This window comes from Ictidomys tridecemlineatus, chromosome 1 (assembly GCF_052094955.1).
Source record: "Ictidomys tridecemlineatus isolate mIctTri1 chromosome 1, mIctTri1.hap1, whole genome shotgun sequence".
In the NCBI taxonomy this organism is placed as follows: Eukaryota; Metazoa; Chordata; class Mammalia; order Rodentia; family Sciuridae; genus Ictidomys; species Ictidomys tridecemlineatus.
Genome location: NC_135477.1, coordinates 128097079 through 128111477, shown reverse-complemented (window position 1 = coordinate 128111477; position 14399 = coordinate 128097079). Strand labels below are relative to the sequence as shown.

Below are 14399 nucleotides of genomic sequence, written 5' to 3'. Positions count from 1 at the left end.
GAACTCAGATTTGAGAATCTGTAAAACCTAGAATTGGCCTTTGAAACTACTAAAGAACTGAAAGTTCGTTCCAGAAGTATAATTTCTGTGGCTTACTTGTGCAGTTTTATAAAAATAGATAAATATTTGCTTAACTAGAGAGTGCAGTTAAGATGTGGGGGGGAAATGATGATAGAGAAGGTCACCACTCACCAAAGCCTACAATATAGAATAAATGGGGAGGGAAAGGGAGAGAAAAGGGAAATTGCATGGAAATGAAGGGAGATCCTCATTGCTATACAAAATTACATATAAGAGGTTGTGAGGGGAATGGGAAAATAAACAAGGAGAGAAATGAATTACAGTAGATGGAGTAGAGAGAGAAGATGGGAGGGGAGGGGAGGGGGGATAGTAGGGGATAGGAAAGGTAGCAGAATACAACAGTTACTAATAGGGCATTATGTAAAAATGTGGATGTGTAACCGATGTGATTCTGCAATCTGCATTTGGGGTAAAAATTGGGAGTTCATAACCCACTTCAATCTAATGTATGAAATATGATATGTCAAGAGCTTTGTAATGTTGTGAACAACCAATAAAAAAAATATAGAATAAATGACACATCACCTAACATAACACATATGATACTTATTAAGAGCTCAGTAATGTGTTCTCCATTCATGTGTGAAGCAGGCTGGTATAGTTCCTCAAGGAGCAGAAAATGAAAAAGCAGACCACTAAAACAGTAAAACTTCAGGTAAATGCATCTCACAAACCTAAAATAAATGTAAATAATTTATATAAAATCCTACCTCTCCATATACAAGGTTAATTACATTGCTTTTCTTAAGACAAGAAGTCACATTTCATGGAATCACTGTTATACTTTCCAGTATCTACAACTAAATATACTTACCACTTGGCATGTATTCCCACCACCGCCCTGCACAGAGATCCACAACCCTCACAACTCTAAGATATAGGGTCACTGCTTCCTTTAGCTTTCGGGAAAGACATTCCATACACATAATATCCTGCAGAGGGAGGTACCTTTGTGAGAGAAAGAAACTCACTTTTATCAAATAGGTAAATATTTTCTTCCTTTGAAAAAAGTAACTTTTTTCCTTCCACCAATCTCCTACCCTTCAAACATAATTGGAAATTTGTAGGACTCTGAGGTTAACATCCTTAAAGTCATAAAGCTTCTTACTGAAAAACAGGTAAGTCAGCAAATATTAAAGTATGCAAATAAAGTATTAAGCTCTCTCCATGGGTGATTTGATAAAACCTGTCTTTCTTCTTAAGTTTCTATATACAAAAAATATTTATAAACAAACAAAAAAAGAAAGAATGCAAGAAAAAAACCTCAGTGTTTTTAAAGGTATGCTAAGGGAAGGGAAAGATCATAAAGAACCAATTAACTTGAACAAGGCCAATATTATTTGGCAACTTTGACAAACCCATTTCATGTAGTTACTCTGCTCCCTTTCAACTATCCCAACTCCTTGAACTCTATTTTTTTTTATCAACAAACATGTACACTAATTTACCTGTATACAATTTCTTTTCCTAGATCTTTTATCTTTAAGGTGACATACATTGATAAGGGTATTGCATGAATATTAAGTGAGGACACCATCTTAATCACAATTTCCTCTTTCCCAATCTTATCTCTTTCTTCCTGAAACTTCTCAATCAACCTCTATTTCTGTTTTCAAAAACCAATACACATTTTGACAGATCAGAAAATCTCATGACTCTCTCTTACCACCCTTACACACCTAATTAATATTTATTAAAAAGTGGAAGTCATCCTATTGAGTCAATATTATACTGAGTCACACACACTGTGCTCTGATTACTGTTTCACAATGATCTTACAAGCTGAGTAGCTGGCTTTGCTACATGGCTCTCCCCACAGGCCATTTTCTTCCCCTTTCTGTCCTGCTATATTCTCTGGTCCTCTGGCTAATAGATGCCTTTGGCCAATTCAAGGTGCTAGCTGGCTTTCTGCTGCTGGTAGCTGAATTCTACAACATCCCTTACTGGTCCCTTCAACCTTATCTATACCACTATAAATATGACCTTCATTAAACTATCAGTTGAGTATATCTTTTTCTATTTCCTGGAATCCTCACTGATCTGGTAAATGCTGTTATTATGCCATTTTTTAGTGATGAAATTGGCCCAGATAAGTTAAACCTGCAAAAAGTTACAGAACTAGGTAAGAAGGAGAAAGGGCAGGGATGTCAACATGGTTTGATCAAACTCTAATTTCTAAAAATTATGCCAATTCTACAGGGAAAGTGCACATAAGTAAGCCGAATATTTCTCTGTTCCACTGCTCTCTACATCTGGCCTCTCTCCCTTCCCCTTTAAATAAAGAGAATCATATCAAATCAAATTTCCTACCATAAAACATTAGTTTGCCACAACTTAATTTACAGTCTCTATAACTTAGACCTAAGGAGAATTATAAGAAACTACATGACTACACATTTTATAAATAATGAAAAACAACATTCTTCTATGTCAAATTTTGCCACCTCAATACTTTTTTCCTAAATAATTGTCATCAAAAATATCTGTCTGGGTTAATTTTACGCTCCCTTAAAAAAAAAAAAACAGATCAGTACTAAAAAATCAATATCAAAATGTTTTAATATCACATTTGCCCTAGAAAGAAAATATATTTTTTTTCTTCACAGATCTTTAAAAAGCTAGAGGAATTAAAAGGCATATAAATACTACATTTCACATTTTAGAAAAAATGCTGTTAACTTAGCAAATACAACATAGGGGGTCTTTTTGTTTTGTTTTGTTTTGTTTGGCTTTTTTTTTTTTTTTTTAAGGAAGGCCAAAAGTTTTCCTGTTTCATGAACATGTGTTAAGTTGTTACCACACCACTATAACAGAAGTCCTCAAAAAAAAAAAAAATTAGGAGCCTAAAAATAAAACAAAACTTAATCTGTTTATTTTTAGAATAAACATATCATACCAAGTTCAAGAACTTAGCTCAGTCCATGGTTCTTCTTACATTCAGTCAATTTGCTAAGTATTTTCTTCATCAGAACCTGGGTAAGATACTTCTACTTGATTCTACCCCTTCATTTGAAAGGGGTCTGTTGAAATGCAAAATGTTACCTATTTACTTATAATTTAAAACATATTCAATTTGTTCATAATACATTCTAGCACTTTACACCTGACACAGAGTATTTATGTATCTTTATGGAATTCAATATGATAAAAATATATATATATATATATATATATATATACACATACACACACACATATAGTAATATTTATCCAATCAAATCCAATATCCATCCCCAGAAATAATTTTATCTATGCTTTCCTTTAGAATTTTAATGGCTTATTGTTTAATTCTTTGATCCATTTAGAATTTGTTTTAAAATATGAGAGATCAGGATATGCTTTTATTTTATAGGTTTGTGTAGGGTTTATAGGCTGTTTATAGGGTAGTTTACAGGTTGTGACATCAGTGAATAATACTTATTAGTCTTTCCTCATTGATGTGAATGTTAATTTTATCACAAATTAGTTCTCCACATGAATTTGAATCTACATATACAGTCTATGTTTGCCTGTTTTGCCCAACTGTCAGGCTATCTTCATCAGCACCAAATCTATTATATATATTAGAATGTACTTAAACATCTTACATGGCTAGATTTTTCTAAAATTTTTGGCTACTCCAACAGATGAACCTTAGTATCATTTTACTTTATTAGAAAAAATCTATTATTTCAATTGGGTCTTTTAATACTAGACAGAATTAACAAAAGCTGTATTGCGTCAGAGTAACAAACTGCTTACTCAAAGATTAATACAAATTTACAACAGAGAAGAAAAATAAAGTACACAATTCCTTAAAATCATTATTTAAAAACTTTGTAATCTGCAAATATTCAGTAATTTATAAAAATTCAACAACATTTCTTAGACCTTCATATATGAACATTTTTTTTTCTAGGTAAATAATGTGATATAAAGGAAAACCAAGATACTTAGAAAAGTTAATTGCAATTATTTTTGCAGAAAAGAGAAAACTGGAAACAATCTAGATGTTGGACAATAAGAAAAATCATTTTATGTCAAATATACATTTGAAGGCATAGAAAGCAATGACTAAAATAATAATAAAAATCATGTAGCATTATATGAAAAGACAGAACACAATAATCATTACACTGACCAAAGGTTTATGCCATAAAATGCAATGAGTGTTTTAAAATCACTATTTCACCAAATACTTATAGTAAACATCTTTATATCTATTACGGTCCACAGTTAGTAAATCATGGACCTAGGATTCTAACTTGAGTCTCTAGCTCCACAGAGGAAATATGTTAAAATTTGTTTATTTGAATAATGTAAAAAGTACAATTCCTCAAAGAAGAAAGTGATGGAAATGGAATGACATTTTTATGTTTGTTTATTTGATTATTGTTATGATGTAGCCTGAGTAATAATCTGAAACGTTAAAAAGTTTTGGTTAAAGAAAACTTTGTTATGTTAATCACAAACCAACTTTAAGGTGTGTACTGCATATAGTATTATGGGTACTTTTTCACAAAACTTTTGTTTTCATCACTTACATATATGTGTATACTGAGCACAAGGCACAATATCACTGCAGGTGACAATCAAAGTCAGAAACACTGCTTTATGTTGTACATGCATGGTGGTTACATAAGCCAATAAATCTGTCAATAAAAATTCCTAGAAGCCTAGACATGTTAATCCAGAAAAGGAAAGGTTTTCTAATAGAACTTTGGAAAGTTCTGTTATGTGGCTAGTAGTCCTGTGCTGTCCTATATAGTAGCCACTAGCCATATATAGCCACTAAATATCTGAAATGTAGTTACTGCAACTGAGAAACTGAATTTTCACTTTATTTAAATCTACTTGCCCCATGTTGCTAGAAACTATCATATTAAACAACACAGCACTAAGGTTTGCTAAACGTTTATATCCCAAGTACATGGAAGTCAACTAAATAAAATCTTACCTAAAAATGTGACAAAGTACTTCATGTGAAAGTTGATTCATATAGTCCTTTGTTTCATCTGATATAGTTTCCTCTGGGATTTCATTGTCCATGAGACATGTTTTAACACTTTTCTTTCGTGGTCCCATTGCTATGTTGTCCCAGTATCAAAAAATAAATCTCCTCTTTTGTTTATTTAAATTCAAAGCACCTGAAAAGCAAGCAGGGAAGAGGAGTAGATTAAAGAAGTATACCAAATCCAGACACAGAATTATCCCTATTAAAAGCTACGTAAGGGCTAGGGCTGTAGCTCAGTGGCAGAGCACTTACCTAGCATGTGTGAAACACTAGGTTCAATCCTTAGCACCACACAAAAAAATTACCAAATAAATAAAGGCATGTTGTCTATCTATAACAACAACAACAAAAAAAAGCTAGATAAAATGACATTTATTTTAAAATACTAACAGGCAAACCTACTATACTGATATACACCATATTCAGATTAAGAAAATTAATCTGTTTTATACTAAAGGTACAGAACATCTTTTTCTAAAAGAGAAGTTAAATTATAAATATTCATTATTTAGAATAATCAAAAATCCAGAAATTGACTCATTTTTGAATTTGTATTCTATTGTTCTCTAGCTAATTCACCTTATTTCTTCAAGCACCTAATTCTTCACAGTAAGATCATTAAACTTATAGTTTGTGATTACCAATATGCATTCAAAATAAATGTGAGAGGGTGTGTCTAAATTTATAAATAAGCTAATAAACCTTCTTTCAGCTGTAAACCTATGCCACATCCTCCACCTACAATGCCATCAGTACTAAGGAGACCAACATTTTGTAAAAATTGTCCCTAAAATAACAGGAGGAATGCAGAGGGACTCTGGGGCTCCCATTCTGGATTTGTCACATATTATTTCTATGAATGTGAATGAACCTTTTAAATTTTTCATTTTCCTACCTATAAACTGAGGGGGTGAGACTACACGAATCAGTCACAGAACACTTTGTAATCTGATAAAAATTATAGACCTTCTCCTCAAAAAGTATACAATTTCAGAGGTTGGAGTAGGCTTTCTCTCTCTTTAAAATAAGCCCCAGTGAGAGAGGAAGAAAAAGAAAGGAAGGGAGAAAATAGAGAGCAGGAGAGAGGGATGAATGAGCACCCAGATGTTTTGTTTGTTGATCAGCACATGGGAGTAACAGCCTGTCAAACTGTCTTGTCAACAAATATTTTTACTAATGGTGGTCCAGGTATAGAACAGTTTATAGGAAATGTTGATTTTTGTAGTATTAATGTACATACAGATGATGGCACAGGTTGACAGCTGAAAGGAGGTACATTCACATACACATTAATTCAGATATGACTTCAACATGTCTAAAGACATTTATTTTGAATGCCTGTTATGTGTCTAGCTTTGTGAACAAAGGACTCTGGAGACAAATGAAAACAAATAATCAAATAACCATACAAGTGAACCTGGAAATATAAATAAGTGCTGTAAAGAAAGTAAACACAGTTGTAAAGCAGCATACAACAAGAAAGCCTGAGTCACTAATGCTATTTCTAAGGGACAATGGAACTGGTATCTGAAGGAAGAGCAGGAATTAACACTAAAAAAAGGAAGTAGAGAGGGAAGAAAAGCATTCTTGAAGGTGCAAATAGCAGGTGCCTGACAGTAAGAAGGAACTCTTTGAACCCAAAGGTGTTAGGGTACAGAGGGTTATAAGAAAAAGGAAGTAAGAGGAGGGTGAATTGCTAGCAGCACTTTTTTTTTTTTTTTGAGAGAGAAAGAGATTTTTTTTAATATTTATTTTTTAGTTTTCAGTAGACACAACATCTTTATTTTTTATTTTTATGTGGTTCTGAGGATCGAACCCAGTGCCCTGAGCATGCCAGGCCAGGCAAGCACACTACCGCTTGAGCCACATCCCCAGCCTGCTAGCAACACTCTTGATCCTTAAGGAGGGAAAACCACTAAAGAGCCCTGGAAGTGAGAGGGGAATGAGCTACACTCAAGAGAGCTCAAGCACCTCAAAGGGGAAAAGGGCACCAGCTGGGCAGGGATTACTGAATACATGGATTCCTGGGGTTCCTTTGCTTCAGCAGGAAAGTGGAGCAAACTGATGAGCTAAGTATATACTCAAATTTCTTGTGCCTGCCAGCATGCCTGTGTCCTGATCTCTTCTTCTCTCAATGAAAGATTATGTGTTATTACTTCTTACAGGTGTCAACATGCTTGCCTCTCCTGAATCCCATACTTACTTCAATCAAATACCTCTAATTTGTTGTTTCTATCGAGCTGTGGCCTAAGAAGTCAGAGAAATATGATTTTAGAATTGTGTATAGATGTGTGTCATTAGGCATCTAACAGCATATGGGCCTAAAGAATTCTGTAAGGAATAGGCTTACAAGTTATGATACACTGAATCTGTGACATCTATTTTCACTTCTCAGAAACTGACTTATGTTATCACATTCTGGCTAACACACCTCTGGAGAAAAAAAAAAAAAGATTATACTCAGAAACTACCTACAAAAACATTATAAATATACTCACTTGCTTTTGATTATATCACAACCCATCTCTTTCTGTTTACTGCCCTCCCTATTCCAAATTAATCTTCCCATCTTGTGACAGATTTTGGAACTGCTCTGTGGTCATTTTAAACTTGCTATCAAAGTCAGTACTTCCTCTCCAGTGCTCCTCACCTGACCTGTCATAATGGGGTGCTGCTAACCACTCCTTCTTTCTCATCCTTTGGCTCTCAGGTCTTCTTTATTCTTCTATGGTACTCCCGAGTCTCCTTTAACAATTATCCACAAGCCTTCTTCTTTCTGGCCAACTGTATCCTTTCCCAACATTACCTCCTTTTTCTTCTGAGCTCTGACCTTTATGTTTCCTGTACCTATCAGAAACGTTCACCTTGTACCTTGAACATCCTTCAAATACATATCTAAACTGAATGCTCTACACAACCACAAATTCCCCTCCCAAACACAACACAAACAACCTTTCTTCCATAATGTAGTTTACTATATTTCTAAATTATAAACTTTAAAATCATCAAAAATATACTCTGATCTCCCATTTACCACTTGATGAGTTATATTTATCAATTTTACCACAATACTGTTCTTGTATCCATTGTCCCTGGCTTTCAGAAGTCTATCAACTCTCATCTAGGCTGTTGTGATGGCTTCTTAAATAATATCCACTACTGTGTCCCCAGATCCTAGCCAAAAGCCGAACATAGAGCAGACAAGCAGTAAGCAATTTACTGAGTAAGTAAATGCTTAGCATGACATATTCCACACCAAAGCTAGAGCTCTTTTTAAAACATTTCTCTGATTTCATAAAGTGAAAATAAAATCAAGTTATATAAAGACTATATAAATCAAATTATATAAAGTATGATCTCATTTGTATAAAAGAAAGATAAATGTAAAAGATATATTTGTACATGCCATTTTTGAAAGGATCCATGGCAAAATATTAACAGAGATTACCTCTGGGGAGTAATAGAGGTTTAGAAAAAGTGGGAAAGAAACTTTTATTTATTTATTTATTTTTAAAATTTTTAAATTTTTTTTAGTTTTTGGCGGACACAACATCTTTGTTTATATGTGGTGCTGAGGATCGAACCGGGCCACACGCATGCCAGGCGAGCGTGCTACCGCTTGAGCCACATCCCCAGCCCAAGAAACTTTTATTTTGAACTCCACATTCTCCTCCATTTTTCAAAAATTTCAGATTAGCTACAAATATTATGTTTCCTAAAACACAAACAAAACGTTAATGACAACAAAGAAGCAGTCTACATGAAATCGAGTTCCTAAAGGATAAAATCCTCTTAAACTAGTTTCAAATCACCTTCCCAAACTCATCTTTCCAACTCTCAACACTTGCTCCTTGGTGTATATATACCCAACTGCAGCAGAATTGGTATCTTCTCAGTTCCCCCAAACATTGGTCTTTCTTTTCCAGTATGCTATTAACTCTGGCTGGAATGCCTTTCCTTTCCCTTACTGTCTAGAAAACTATTAGCCAGATGTCAAAATCTAGCTTAACTGTTGTCTTCTGTGAAAACTTCTACATACTCCTTCATCTGAGCTCCCTGTGGAACTTAACTTAAACTTCAATAATAATCTGTGAAGTGTTTTATCAGCCATGTTTCTGCCAGGAAAATTATCTCAGGCTTGCCTCTAGGAATAACAAAGTCTTTGTTCATAATAAATCCTCAAATATGTCTGGTGTATGAATATCCATCAGTCTTTCCAGTATTCCATATGCATCCACAATAGCTCCAAGGCTGCTGCTAAGAACTATTTCACGCTCCTATGAGCACTGTTTGCTACCACAGCATTTGATGATCTCAGCAACAAGCCTATAACCCAGGTGATAATGCAATCAGATTTTACTCCAATAAAGACACACACAACTTGCAGCTACCCTTTAACATGCAAAAGCCTCAACTACTAGCCAGCATAGACCAATCCACTTACGGATTACCCACTTGTTCAGATCAATCCTCCAGTTAGCACAGGATTCAGCTTTAAGACTCTTAACCCTTCAGAGACCATGCTCTTGATTCTTTGTTAGCCCTTCTTCTTTTGCTTCACCAAATCCATGTCATTTAACTCACACCTTCCCCCTTAAGATTATAAATCTTTGATTGTTCCTTGTAATTTTGCAAAATTATAGTTTTGTGAGTCATATTTAGTAGCCCCAATGTACAATCCACACTTAAATGTTTAAATTAAATAGCCCCCATCTTAAATATCATTTTATTTACAAAATTTTGTTTTTCTAGAACTCAAAATATTCACTCACAGAAATCATGTTACACAACATTAGGAGATTAGGTCTCCAGCAAAACCACAAAAGTCTATTTAACCTATAGTCTGCATTTACATTAACTACCAAAAAACCTAAATTTAACAGGACTAATAAAATTTTAAGTAAAACAGCATTCCTGTTTCCTGTATTATGCCTAGAACTGAAGGCTTGGTCTTATAGCTACATAGTTGGCAGGTAGAGTAGGGACTCCTCTGTTGTAAACCTCTGATGGGGAAGAGGACAGTGAAGATGAAAACTGGGGTAAAGGATAAGATCTTTATGCCACAAAAATTAAGGAGGTTGACAGGTGAGGACCTATATAACCAGAAGGAAAACCACCAGCCCTCTTCAGACACCTTCCAGGTAGGCGTCTCTGAAAATGTTCAGAAAATAAAAGAAATAGTTTATTTTCTGCCACCCTTACTCAGTCTTAAAATGAACAACAAAGTAGAATCACCTTTACTGTGAAACTCCCAGCTAGGATATGCTGAGCATTTCATTCTAGGTACTGAGGAATAGGGGTATGGTTTTCCTGTATAAGAAAACACCATGCAACTCTTGCAAAGTTCCAAGTGGTGACAGTGTCTCTCAGAAGTATACCCTATCTCTTAACAGCTTTTCCTGTCAATGGGAAAAGGGATAAAGAGGCATGTAAATGGAGAAAAATAACAAGCCTCTGTTCGTTCCTTCCCACCCCTTCTTCCAAAACATATCACTAACCATTCTGTCCTCACTTAAACTCAACAAGGTAAGTAAGGAAGAATCAACATAGTAAAAGGTTAAAAGAACAAGAGTAAAGAAGGAAAATTCCAGCAGCAGAGATAGATGATGAGTTGAAGGAAGGCTAGTAGAGGAGTTATGGAGGATAAGGAACAGGTGGGTAGAAATAACAGGTGAATATATATAGGTGAAGATTCTGTTTTGCAGTACCAAGTGCTATTTGTAGAGCAAGCCAAGTTCTGGAGGCTTGGGTTCTAAACCTCAAAGAAATGTCATTCTGAAGAATTATAGTCAATCCAAATGTTAAAAGTTGAAGGACCCTTACTTAGGCACACAGTTAATTTTTTATGGGTTACAAACCCATGTGTGAGAATATGACAAAAGTGGCACATTCTCTCTCTCCCCAGGCTCAATGCAAGCAGAATTACAAATACAATTTCAGGCAATCCACAGACATCTAGAGATCTATATCCAAGACTGGTTCTCTAAATTTTCAAATGGACAAACAGAACTAGAGAGGATAAGTCAATAAGTAACTTGCCTAGGGTCACATAGTAAATGTCAGAACACAGGCTGGGATTCAAACTTTCCAGCCTACACTACACACCCTATCATCAAGTCAGTCCTGTGCCACGATAGTTGTCTCCCAGCATTCCAGAGCTATGTCCCAATGCTTGGAGATGGGCTTCAGGATGCTCTTATAGAAATACCTCTGATCACACCCTCCTTCCCAACTTGGGGTTTGTGGTCCATCTAATTAAGGCTCCCACATTCAGTAGCCTCTGCTACCTGGATAGGCTAGAATCATTCCATGGTTGCCTGTTCAGCAGCCTTTAGCAACAGAAAACTTCAATTTTATCCTAGTATCCCAAATACATTCTTACACATAAGTTGGTAAATATTTTTTAAACCAGGGTTCTTAAAAAATGTTTCTAGAGAATGCTCTTCTCCTTCCATTTTGCCTGTTCAAATATTTTCCTTATCTCAAAACTATAATACACCTATAGATTCACTTAGTTTGCTCCCAAAATTACATGTCTTTTACCCCTTCATGATTAAAGCTATCTCCGAGCATTTCCTGGCTTGTAAAATCAATCTCCTCTTTTTAAAACTCTATTTCCATAAAAAATGTTAGAACTCTTATGGTTCATAATCCTGAAAATCTCTTGATTCCTATGAAAACACTGTCTCTTCTCTTTTACTCCCCCAAACCATTACAACTAAAAATCTTGCTATATCTGTTCTCTTGTCAACAACCACCTCCATCCCTTATTCTATTAATTATTCCTTTCCTCAGACAAATCCATGTTTGTCTCTTACTAGCACTTCAAAAGAAGAGATAAAGCAACTTATCTTACAATGCACCAGAAATTCAGGGATCTCTTGTAAAATTTTCACAATTTCTCATTTTGTATGTAATCAATGACGATTGGGCGGGGGGAGCAACTTTTCTTGATTACTATTATTTAATCATCTATTCACCCCCTCACTTAATTATTTATTTATTTATTTAAATTTTTACTGTCTCTCAAGTACTAGCCCATAACAAAGTCTTTCTCCCCAGGAAGGTGACAACCTCAAAGTGGAAAGAGATTCTACCAGTCATTTCAATTCACTACAACTCAAAATTACTTTTCATTATCCTCAACAACAACAACAAAAAAAAACACGTCTCATGTAAAACTTTTCAGTATCCTCAATGATCCCTTTGAGGGGCTTCCCAGTCCTTCAGGTTTCTAATGTCTTTCTTTAGTTTCTTTTAGCTTCAATTTATTATATCAAAGTAATCTTGCATGTTACTGAATTAATATTAACAGAATATCTTATATAAGTATTACCTAGAGCATACTCTTTTGCCTACAGAAAAGCCAAACCACATTCATTGAACTGCTGAAATAAAAACAAAACAAACAACAAGAACAACAAACAACACAGAATTATAGTGCTGAAAAGGCCTAGTAATCATCCAGTTCAATCTTTCATTTTATAGATAAGGAAAGTGAGGCCAGAGATGTGGAGGCTACTTATCCAAAGCCAAAGATCACTGCTGAAGAAAAGCCTTCAACACCAGTTCAATTTTATTTCACTTCTTTATACCAACTAACTTTACCAAAACCTAGCTTTTTTTTCTTTTTTTCCTACACTATGCATTAGTACCTTTTTGACTAAAGATAAAAATATATACCTTGAACACAGTCAGTAAACATTATCTGTAGTCTTCACCAAAGAGCACATTAAAATTGCACTAGTACAATTTTTAGAGAGGGATGGAGACTTATGGATCACCTAAACTAGTATTCCCAAAATAAAAGTTGAAAATTACAAGCACAGATCTTTTTCAATCTATAACTACATAATTAATTCCTGCCACACTCCAATTTCTCCATCCCCCAGAAAAATCATAGCTTTATAAAGCCATTATTTTGTTCTTCAGTTGTGCTACAGGGAATGAGAAAGGAATGTTAAGAACCAGCGACTTATCCAACACTTTCCTTTAACAGATAAGAAATCTCAAGTCGAGAAAGGATTTGACCAAAGTTAACCATCAAATATAAAGTAGCTTTAGGACAAAAACCAAGATCTCCTATTTTTCTCTCTGTAGTGATTACATTGCTGGTTTAGGTTTACACGACAGAGCTTCCCAATGCATGGGAGCCTTCTTAAATGCCCAGCTGCTTTTATCCCCTTGGAATCTGGAAAGAAACGCTATAGACATCTCTTATCAGTTTTAACTCTTTGGCCAGCCGGGTGCAGGAAGGAGATGCTTTCCAGGTCTAAAATTCCATGAAAGAGGAACTGAGAATATGATTTTCAGAGCTGACAGGGACATCAGACACCCAACGCATTCATTTTTAGAGATAAGCGAACAGTGGTAATGGACCTGGACAAGGTCACAAAGTGAGCAAGAGGATCAGGTAAAACTAGAACCCGGGGCTTCTGAACCTCGGACGTGACAGACTCTCAAAGATTTATTCCTTGCATCCAGCTCAGGTGTATCCCCTCAGTACACTGACAATAGGCCTTTCACAATTTACAAGCCTAAATACCGATTTAAGATTAAAATCGTGGAATTCGTGATGCCCAGGGGAAGGGGGAGGGCAAAAGTTGACCAGTCTAAGTCTCCCACTTAGTGGAGGAAATCGAGGCCCACATAAGGCTCCACAAGCTGGAATCTTGGGCCAGGTGCAAACCCCGCAAGCAAGGCCTATGTTCGTCCCCAGCTCTCCCGGGAGCTCTAGGCCCTAAGGGGCCCAGAGATCGAGAGTCCAGGCAGTTGGGAGCCCCGGAATCGCTCATCCGGCCGCCGCTGCCCTGCCTCACGCATCCCCGGCTTTGCCTCCCGCCTAGCTTTCCCCGAACCCCTCGGCCGCCGCCTCACCTACGCCGGCCCTCAGTCTGTTATTGTGGTTGAGAGGGAGGGAGAAACCCGACAGACACTTCCCGCGGCCCCCACCGCCTAGGTGCTTCCGCTTCCGCCGCTGCTCCGGCATTCCGGAGTGTTGTCATCCGGGGCTGGGGCTGGGCTTGCTCTGTGTCCATATTGGGTGTGGATTATTGCGTCCTGTTGCGACAGCCATATTAAGCGTGGCATTTTCCCCAAAAGCCTACTACTGGACGTTTTTATCACTTAACCCTGAAATGCCTGGCCAGAAGCGCCCTGAGTTAGATGTGACAGTCGTGGTTGCTCTTCAGCTAGGTTGATTTTCAATTTGTCTGATCGCTGTGGCCTTCAATAAGCCGGTGGACCTCATCTTTGTCATTTGCAAAATGAAAAGGTCCTAATGGAGTGGTTTTTTTTGTTGGTGGTGTTTTTTGTTTTTTTTAAT

At 36.1% G+C, this 14399-nt stretch overlaps 1 protein-coding gene across 6 annotated transcripts in view; it reads right to left on the bottom strand.

Moving 5' to 3' along the window:
- Fbxo38 (F-box protein 38) overlaps positions 1-14093 on the bottom strand; it is a 50559-nt gene extending 36466 nt beyond the window's left edge. For 3 of the 6 annotated variants that reach the window (XM_005324192.5, XM_005324193.3, XM_021725695.3), the window contains exons 1-3: positions 13952-14093; positions 5018-5207; positions 896-1029 (exon numbers count right to left, since the gene is read on the bottom strand). In XM_005324192.5, coding sequence (XP_005324249.1) covers positions 896-1029; positions 5018-5145 — 262 coding nt within the window. In that variant the 5' untranslated portion in view covers positions 5146-5207; positions 13952-14093. Of the gene's footprint in view, positions 1-895; positions 1030-1052; positions 1189-5017; positions 5208-7724; positions 7910-13951 lie in introns of those variants that run through there. The other 3 variants (XM_078047413.1, XM_078047419.1, XM_078047425.1) reach the window with 3 other exon arrangements.
- Positions 14094-14399: the final 306 nt, after the last annotated feature.